The following is a 10,000-nucleotide window of genomic DNA, read 5'->3' as shown; positions in this document are numbered from 1 at the left end:
TAATGGGCTTCGCTGCTTAGAGTGAGAAAAAACGTGATGGCATTGGTAATTGCCGTAATATTGATGAGGTCGGTGAAGGTAATTATTATAGTGGTGATGTTTGTTATAATAACGGTGATTATGATGATGACAGCAATGGTGATTATGATGATAACAGCAACTTGGTCGAGAAGGAGAAAGATGATCCATGCCAAAATCTCACAAGACAGTCGGATATGCTTCCAGTCCAGGGAGGGATTGAGCATGGGGAGAATCTAGGTAGAGCTCCTGTCCCTTAGATTGGGATGTGTGAAAACATGACTGTTCAAAGTGGCTGCTTCACTGCACTGCCTGCATTACATGTCATCTGGCCCTCTAGCCCACTGCCTATAAATAGACTGCCGATGTTGCGCGTGCGGCACTCCCTGCTGCTAGAGCTCCACAGCTCCACCATGTGGCGGTGAGCAGAACTACTAATGCCAATTTTTTTACACACCCACACACTCTCCTTCTCTCTCTCTCTCTCTCTCACACACACACACACACACACACACACACACACACACACACACACACACACACACACACACACAAAGATGCACAAAAAACCACACACAGCCAGAACCACCAGACAATGCAGCTGTATTCCCTCAGCATTGCACTTGCACAGGTTTGTGTTTGCACATTTGCCGCCCACATTACAGCCTTCTACACTCACTATGAGGTGTAAGTTTCTCTTTTTCACTGTGTGTGTGTGTGTGTGTTTGTGTGGTGTGTGTCTGTGTGAGTGAGAGAGAGAGAGAGAGACAGACAGGACTGGAGGCCGTATGTGGTTCATGGTCAGCTCGGATGGTGTGCAAGTTTGTACACAGTTCAGCTGTCAGGTTAAGGTGACATCTTCTGAGAAAGTTGGCCTCTTATGTTTAAGCTGGTGTGTGTGTGCGCACATAGCCACATATTCACACATCCTGTACATTAGCTTTAGACTTAAGTAACATTGTAGACTGCATCAGAATAGGGGCGTACATCCTTTACTTCTGGTCAAGAGTATCTGGCCTGAAAAGCCATGATTTGAGTTGCTATATAATATGGCAGACATTGAACAGCTCTCAACAACGCTGCAGGTGGTCACTCATTGATTACATTTCTACGTGATTGTGCTGTGTGTGTATTGACCTTCTACGGTTTCTCTAATATGCAGAATGCTCACACCATACACATCCTGTTAGGCCCTTCCCTTCGTAGTCCTCATATCATCAGCAATGATGCAGCATTTGTGTCTGTGTGTGTGTCTTTTTGTGTGTGTGTCTTTCCAAATGTTAATATTGTATCTCTTTGTTGCTATGACTACACAGTTGTGTCTGTGTGTACACAGCCATCTGCACCATCATCCATAGACTCCCAGTATCAAGTCGTAAGATCTGTGCTGAGGAACACAACAGCTCTCCCCCACCCCCCTCCCCACCCCACCCCAACACACCTGCCTATGCCGGCACAGGAAACAGCACCAACTCCACCACTGATGTATTTTTCATCAGGGTCATCCTTCTCTCCGAGCAAGGGTATATTTTTAGAGATGTGCCCACACACACACACACACACACACACACCCACCCCCACCCTGCCCTCATCTCATTCATATTTGAGGGGAGTCTTTCTGTCACCGGCGGAGGGCTGGGTTATTGGGTTATGAGCGCCTCATCAGTGGGTGAAGAGAAAGCAAGGGAATTCCACCGGCTGAAGGGGAAACGTGATTGAGTTAGACAACTCTGACCTTCTGAAGGTCGGGTTAAGGCTTGATGGCAAATCCAGGGGTAAACTGCATAGGATGTGTGTGTGTGTGGGGGGGGGGGGGAGGTCGATCAGTCTTACCTAATCCATTATGGTGGCTCAGAAAATACAAATTGAGTTTGCTGAAGAGTCATCGAACGACGCATAGGTTTCGGGGACGAGCAAGCGCTCCGTTTAATGAATCGCATGAAATTCTGCAGAAGATGGTGGTGGAAGGTAAAAACGTCTCTATCCAAGCAGAGAGACCCATGAGACATTTTTGATCACCCCTAATGAAATGTGTTCCATTACACCACAGCTAACCATCATGTCTCTCTTTTTTCTCTTCTACCCCATCATCTCTTTATTCTCTCTTCTGTCTGATTTCCATCCTATCTTCCCCAATCTATTCATTTTCTCTCTCTCTTTCTCTCTCTCTCTCTCTCTCTCTCTCTCTCTCTCTCTCTCTGCAGATCTCAAAAGAGAAGCCAGTATCTGTCACATGCTCAAGCACCCTCACATTGTGGAGCTGCTGGAAACCTACAGTTCAGATGGCATGCTCTACATGGTCTTCGAGTTGTAAGTATCCTGCCCCCAAAACCCATCATTTTGGATTGCCTCTGTCAACTTCCCTAAATAACTTCCCTACTGTAAATAAATAGCAAAAACAGAAACAGATCCTCAGCTGACCTCACACTCACACTCACACTCAGTCCAAGCGCAGAGGACGTTTTGATAGCGAGCTGTGGTTGGACCCCAAACCCAAGTGTCATTTGCTCATAAAAACTTTCCACTACCCAATAGCTTGCTACAGTTCTGAGTGAAAAGAAAGTCACATTCTAAAGCCGCTCTTGTTGTCGTGAGTGGTTTGGTTTGGTTTTGTTTCCTCAGACAACAGACAACAACAGACGACAACAAAAAAAGTACCCCTTGGGCAATTCCACGCAAAACAGTCACGTCCATAACACCAACACAACGCCATGGTATGATGTGAATGATGATTACTTGAAATTTGAGCATTCATTCTTCTTGGTTGTAGAACTAGAAGTTGGCGTTATGGACGTGACAGTTTTGCATGGAATTGCCCTTTTTTAAACTTGTTTAATTGCTTAGCAAGTGGATTTCATAGGAAACATTGATTGACGTATAGGGACCACCAGCAGAGCCAGAGATCGAGTGTGTAGAGTGAAGCTCAGCGATGGGGATGGGCCCTCCTCATGAGCAGTGGACCACCAGCAGAGCCAGAGATCGAGTGTGTAGAGTGAAGCTCAGCGATGGGGATGGGTCCTCCTCATGAGCATCCAGACCCACGCTGGTCACTCCACTTCAGTTGCCAGTCACGTCAACTTGAGGGCTGTGGTAGGCGAGGGGCAGTAACAGAGGCATCATTTGAGATGGGGGGGGGGGGGGGGGAGGTGAAAGAAGAGAGATTCGAGTGGATGTGTGCCAAGAACGATGACTCGTCTCATTTTCTGATCGACGGCCCAATTAATGGGCGTGCAGCGTTGCCGTGATAGGGGCCCGGGTCCACTTTTTACACGATTTGCTGTGCAGTTGAGCAAGTTAGAAATAATTGATGTGACCATTTTTAATGGGATTGCTCACCTCCCGAAAAAGCTGGGCCCCAGCCAAATTTTTTAGGGGCTTCAATAAAAGTCGGAGCAGTGAATGTCAAAGAGCATTCATCTGTATTGATTTGTCTGCCCTCAGCTTTTCTCTCTTTCTCTCTCTCGCTCTCTCGCTCTCTCTTTCTATTCATCCTCTCTCTTTTTATTTGTCCCTCCCTCAGCCTTCCTCCCTTTTATTATGGCTTTCCCCCCACAACTATTCCTTAGACACTCTTATCTAACGAGTGTTGTAATCAGCGAGCTTACAAGTGGTGATTCAAGGTTGGAAGAAAAGGCAGTTATCAGGCTTCATGGTTAATCCTCTAGCTTGTCAAGCAGTGGTTGTGGTGTCTTAAACACCATCACCAGGTATGCTATCCTTTGGGGCTTGTATTTACCCGAACGCATACAATACTCTTTGGGGTACCATGTTTTTGCTTGGATGCGCATAAAACTTATATGTGTGGGTCTTGTAATGTAAGCTTCATGTCAGTCAAGTAAGCCATGGTGATGATTGGTTTCTCTTGTTCTCTCCTTCATGAATAATTGAGGTCAACATCTGTGGTGGTGGTTTCAGTCTTCAGAGAAACAATCGACAATGAGTCCACGAGTGCGGTGTTTATTAGAGTCAGGAGCTTCATTTAGAATAGAGGATGGTTACAGTCTGTGGAATTTGCCTTGGGTCAGTTTGTTGGATCCCGCAGGTCAGAAAGGTTGTCCTCCGCTATGACATGGTCTGTGGAGAGAGGTGGGAGGTAATGAGAGAAAGAGATGAAGACAGACGAAATAGATCTAGAAAGTGGAACAGTGAGGAGAGAGGAAGGGTTGTAGAAAGAGTGGGCTAGAGAGAAAGGCAGTAGAGAAAAAAAGAAATAGGTGGAGTAAAAGAAAGAAAGAGAGAGATAAGGGAAGGGTGTGAATTTTCTTCACCGAATGAGAGAGGTCAACAGAGGCCTCCTCTACCCTGCTAGCTGTCAGTCCAGAGTTTTGAACCCTCGCTACCAGGGCAGTATGGTGTGCATGTGTGTGTGTCAGAGCTCCCTCAGACAGCTATGATGGGATATCAGGGCACCAGCTCAAATCGGATATCGTTCGCTCCATTGGCCTCTTTACCTTGCAGGTGTTGATCTGACGGGACTTTTTGACTTATAACACTGCAAGAAGGAAATTTACATAAGCTTATGTTGGGGTTTTTCACGCAAAAAAGAGTGATAGGGCTTCTAACTGACAGCTAACATTTGGACTTCATCTGAAATTTGGGTGTCCCTAAGAAGAAGCTCTCTCACCTTAGAAGGTTTCTCTGATATATGAACCCAGAGTGTCAAGGCTTGAAATAATGTGTATACCCGTAAAACTTAAAATAATAGAGTCCCAAATAATGGGGTCCCAAATAGACGCCTGACTCTTTTAAACGCCTGGTGTGGCTACAGGTTTGGGTTAAAGGCCGGTCTCAAATAGATTCTCAATGAGACGAAACCGTTGCAGAAAGGAGTTGCAGCGGTGTGAATTAGATGTTGCACGTTGTTGCAAACAGTCGCAAAGCATTCACCACGTCTAGTCACAGTTGCAAGGTTTTAGATTAGAATGTTGCATCAAGTAGCTGGTTTATAGAATGTTGCAGCTTATCTTGTCGCGAATCTTTGGTGTGAATTGGGCTTTAGCCAGGGTGCAGACTGCGCACGCCGCACGCTAACGTTATGATTAGATGGCATTAAAAGACTGCGGTGGGGAAAAGCTAGAGTTCCAAATTGTAGAACTTTTATTAATATGAACTATGCCTATATGTCTGACTTCGTCATCGTTCAATTCATCCCAATTGTTTCAAATTTGTGGATAGGCCGATGGTAAGCTTGGTTTTATGCTGGCAACAAAACAAAATGGTTTGCGAACGTTATTCTTTATTCTAAATGCGTACCGCAGAGAAAGAAGTAGGCTATGATTTGAAATGTAAGCTGACTGTTGTCAAATTTGCCAAATAAAATACAGGAGAAACGATATGGTTCATGCTCTCTCATGCTGTTTCATTCGTGAAACATTACGCACGTTCCACTTTTGCATAAATAATTCCTGAACGGTTTTGGTCGTCAGGGCTGATAATATTCTTAGGGACACTCAAAGTTCAGATCTTCAGAGGAAGTCCAAGTACTCCAATACCACGGAAGACTCCACATTTTTTTTTAAATAAAGTCAAACAAACTTTTTTTAGTGTGTGAAATATGAGCTGAGCATCTTGTAGACTCTCCAGAGGTTAATAAAAAATGAGTCTACCCGGTCGAGGATGGCAACATCAAATCTACAGTAGATCGTCTTTGAACTGTAACCGAAATGCTGAGGTCCCCCTCGTCCATATATGCTTATCTTGGAAGCTAATGAAAAGTTTGCAACCATTGGTAGCTAACTGATCAAGTTGGCCTACTTCAGATTTTAAGATGGATCATTTCAAGCAGATTGTTTTATTGGGAAAGGACAAACATTTTGAGTGTGAATGTTTTTGAGTGGAATATCATTGTTGGGTTGGGATTTACAGTACAGTTGGGTTGTTATGGGATTTCAGCTACCTTTTGTCAACATTTATGATCATGTAGGCTATTTTGTGGTCCCTCCTCCACAACAATTGTTATGTCGTTATGTTTCAGTCAAACACTAAAATCTCACTCAGGGAGACTTCACTCGCAGCCTTGGTAGTCTTCACCTCCTACACCTGTCACCAGTCAGTTTTTTTATGTCTGAGCACCATTTAACTCATTGAATGCCAAGCTGTTTTCGGAAGCTTTGTCCTAGAGTGCCAGCAATCTAGACCATTGTTGATGATTTTTGTACAGCCACAGCATATTCTGTGTTATAGCTATGAACACATACAATGGCTCGTTTAAAAGGTGAGACTTTAAGCTCTCAGTGGGTGCAACCCGTGTATTTCTACACACCTCTGTTCCTGAGAAATCCCAAGCTAAACAGTGGCTAGTTTTCATCAAAATCGCTGTTTTTTTCTAGAAATGGAGATATAACGTCTTTCATGAAATATGAAGTGTTGCCTGTAAACTTTCCGGGAAGTGATCAGCGAGACTGCCACCTAGTGATAGACCCACGAAAATGGCCTGGTTTTGACCTGACGTGCATGCGTCACTGATTCGACCCAAAGCGGCAATCGAGTTATGATAAAATGTCCAGATAAAATGTCCAGATTGTGCGTTTTCATGAGTTTGCGATCGTTATATATTTCATTTCCATTCATCAGAGTTCCCAAAATCACATATAAGGTGTGTTAGAGTGTCTAGTTTCGTAATTTAAAAAAAAAAAAGCTAAAAACTTAATATTACGTTTTTGGCACAACGCATGGGAAGGAAAAACGTAATATTACGTTTTTGGCACTCAATAAGTTAAGATTGTCAGGTATCAGATACCTAGAAATACCTAAAAAAAACAGCTCTTATGAAAATGTGTAATTCCAGCCATTGTATGCTTCTGATCCTGTTATCTCTTGTTTCTCCCTTGCTTAGTATGGATGGAGCTGACCTGTGTTTCGAAATCGTTAAAAGAGCAGATGCTGGCTTTGTCTACAGTGAAGCTGTCGCCAGGTAAGTTAGGATTTTTCTTTTTTTAATGTAATAACTCAAAAAGAATTGACTGAATTTTCATTTCACTGAAGAGAACATGAGATTATCCCCAGTGTACACTTAAGAGAATTTCATAGTTCCAGCTGAGGCTTCTCTGCATGCTCAGGGAATTCAGCCGCTCATCTCATGTAGCACTGTGATACAGTTTCCATGCCTTTTTTGTAATAGGGTGTAGTGCAGATCTGTCATCGTTGAGTTTTGAAAATAAGGGAGATTTCCCGGGTTTATAACCCAAAATACGTGAAAAATTGCAACATTCGACTTTCTGTTGCTATCCCTCTGCTAACTGCAAGAATTCAGACAACAAAACTGCTGCACTAACTAAACGAGATGTGAAGCTAGGAGTGCTAAAGTGACTTTGCTTAAAGATTGGCATCAAAACATATTCTCACAACAACCATGCCGTTATCTTAAATTGGCTAATATCACTCTAAAGTCGCACATACACCGTAAAGCAAGCAAAACGATGCTTTGAAAAACATCTGTTTCGCTGGAAGGGCAAGGGGGTAGCAACAGGACAGTAGAGACTGACTGAAAGAGAGACTGAAAATAAGGGATATTTACAGGAAAATATTTTAACAGGAAGACAGCAGGAAAAAAAGTTGAAAATATGTGAGAAACCCGGAAGAAAACAGGGGTGTCGACAGTTACAGTGTAGTGAAATATTCCTAGTGATGATTTATGAGTGGCACTTCTTTCTCCCAGGAGTATTGCTAGGAGTTTGGCTAAATTGTTTAATATTGTTGAAAAAATGAAATGGTCAAGTAGTCTGTACCCTTGGGAATTACAAGTGTCTCCTCAAGCAAGAGACCAAACCATGGGCCTTCATTCAGCCACACATATACATACACACACACACACACACACACACACACACACACACACACACACACACACACACACACACATACAAAAACAATGATTCATTCATCAGCTGTGTTGCTCTTAAATAGCTTCATGATAATCTTACTTGAGACCATAAAACTGGTTTGTTATATAAAGGATCATGGTATTTTGTGGTATGTGCAGATATCTTCCACGTGTGGTCGTGTTCAAATTTTTAGACACGCTAGTTTCTGCTGGTTGCCTGACCTGATGTTGTTGACAGCCCACGGTCTGAATCAGTAGGTCTCTGTGGTAAGGAACTGTCTGCGCTTCAGGTTGCGATAATCTTAGTTGAGCAAAGCTTGGTCAGTCATTTCTCGTATTGGGCTGCTGGGTTTAAATGGAATACATGAAAGGTCAGATCAGCAGTGCTGGGTAACAATAACCATCAGATACAAAACCAAGAAGTGGCCTTTTCTGCTAACCTGTGATAACTAACTGTCTGTGTGATAACTCTCTTTCTCTCTACCTCTCTCTCTCTGTACCTCTCCGTCTTTGCCGTCCTCGCTGACTCCCCTCTCTCTCTTTTCCTCCCTCTCATCTCTATCTCTCCCCACCCCTCTCTCTGTCTCTCTCTTTTCCTCCCTCTCATCTCTCTATCTCTCCCCACCCCTCTCTCTCTGTCTCTCTCTTTTCCTCCCTCTCATCTCTCTATCTCTCCCCACCCCTCTCTCTCTTCCTTCCTCTCATCTCTCTATCTCTCCCCACCCCTCTCTCTCTCTTCCTTCCTCTCATCTCTCTATCTCTCCCCACCCCTCTCTCTCTCTTCCTTCCTCTCATCTCTCTATCTCTCCCCACCCCTCTCTCTCTGTCTCTCTCTTTTCCTCCCTCTCATCTCTCTATATCTCCCCACCCCTCTCTCTCTGTCTCTCTCTTTTCCTCCCTCTCATCTCTCTATCTCTCCCCACCCCTCTCTCTCTCTTCCTTCCTCTCATCTCTCTATCTCTCCCCACCCCTCTCTCTCTCTTCCTTCCTCTCATCTCTCTATCTCTCCCCACCCCTCTCTCTCTCTTCCTTCCTCTCATCTCTCTATCTCTCCCCACCCCTCTCTCTCTCTTCCTTCCTCTCATCTCTCTATCTCTCCCCACCCCTCTCTCTCTGTCTCTCTCTTTTCCTCCCTCTCATCTCTCTATCTCTCCCCACCCCTCTCTCTCTGTCTCTCTCTCTTCCTTCCTCTCATCTCTCTATCTCTCCCCACCCCTCTCTCTCTCTTCCTTCCTCTCATCTCTCTATCTCTCCCCACCCCTCTCTCTCTGTCTCTCTCTTTTCCTTCCTCTCATCTCTCTATCTCTCCCCACCCCTCTCTCTCTCTTCCTTCCTCTCATCTCTCTATCTCTCCCCACCCCTCTCTCTCTGTCTCTCTCTTTTCCTCCCTCTCATCTCTCTATCTCTCCCCACCCCTCTCTCTCTTCCTTCCTCTCATCTCTCTATCTCTCCCCACCCCTCTCTCTCTCTTCCTTCCTCTCATCTCTCTATCTCTCCCCACCCCTCTCTCTCTGTCTCTCTCTTTTCCTTCCTCTCATCTCTCTATCTCTCCCCACCCCTCTCTCTCTCTTCCTTCCTCTCATCTCTCTATCTCTCCCCACCCCTCTCTCTCTGTCTCTCTCTTTTCCTCCCTCTCATCTCTCTATCTCTCCCCACCCCTCTCTCTCTTCCTTCCTCTCATCTCTCTATCTCTCCCCACCCCTCTCTCTCTTTTCCTCCCTCTCATCTCTCTATCTCTCCCCACCCCTCTCTCTCTTTTCCTCCCTCTCATCTCTCTATCTCTCCCCACCCCTCTCTCTCTGTCTCTCTCTTTTCCTTCCTCTCATCTCTCTATCTCTCCCCACCCCTCTCTCTCTCTTCCTTCCTCTCATCTCTCTATCTCTCCCCACCCCTCTCTCTCTGTCTCTCTCTTTTCCTCCCTCTCATCTCTCTATCTCTCCCCACCCCTCTCTCTCTTCCTTCCTCTCATCTCTCTATCTCTCCCCACCCCTCTCTCTCTCTTCCTTCCTCTCATCTCTCTATCTCTCCCCACCCCTCTCTCTCTGTCTCTCTCTTTTCCTTCCTCTCATCTCTCTATCTCTCCCCACCCCTCTCTCTCTCTTCCTTCCTCTCATCTCTCTATCTCTCCCCACCCCTCTCTCTCTGTCTCTCTCTTTTCCT

General features: G+C 45.0%; 1 protein-coding gene and 1 long non-coding RNA gene across 20 annotated transcripts in view; one reads left to right on the top strand and one right to left on the bottom strand.

Moving 5' to 3' along the window:
- The window catches only part of caska (calcium/calmodulin-dependent serine protein kinase a), a 194,672-nt gene that overhangs the window by 104,564 nt on the left and 80,108 nt on the right, over positions 1-10,000 (top strand). For all 19 annotated transcript variants that reach the window (XM_042081253.1, XM_042081243.1, XM_042081136.1 and 16 more), the window contains exons 3-4: positions 2,223-2,328; positions 6,854-6,931. In XM_042081253.1, coding sequence (XP_041937187.1) covers positions 2,223-2,328; positions 6,854-6,931 — 184 coding nt within the window. The remainder of the gene's footprint in view (positions 1-2,222; positions 2,329-6,853; positions 6,932-10,000) is intronic.
- Positions 8,156-10,000, bottom strand: part of LOC121698974 — a 4,557-nt gene continuing 2,712 nt past the window's right edge. The window contains exon 3 of the long non-coding RNA XR_006026921.1: positions 8,156-8,185. This is a non-coding gene — a long non-coding RNA (uncharacterized LOC121698974). The remainder of the gene's footprint in view (positions 8,186-10,000) is intronic.

The sequence above is a fragment of the Alosa sapidissima genome, chromosome 2, assembly GCF_018492685.1.
Source record: "Alosa sapidissima isolate fAloSap1 chromosome 2, fAloSap1.pri, whole genome shotgun sequence".
NCBI classification, from domain to species: domain Eukaryota; kingdom Metazoa; phylum Chordata; class Actinopteri; order Clupeiformes; family Clupeidae; genus Alosa; species Alosa sapidissima.
The sequence above is the reverse complement of the archived record's forward strand: the minus strand, read 5'-3'. Positions and strand labels throughout refer to the sequence as shown.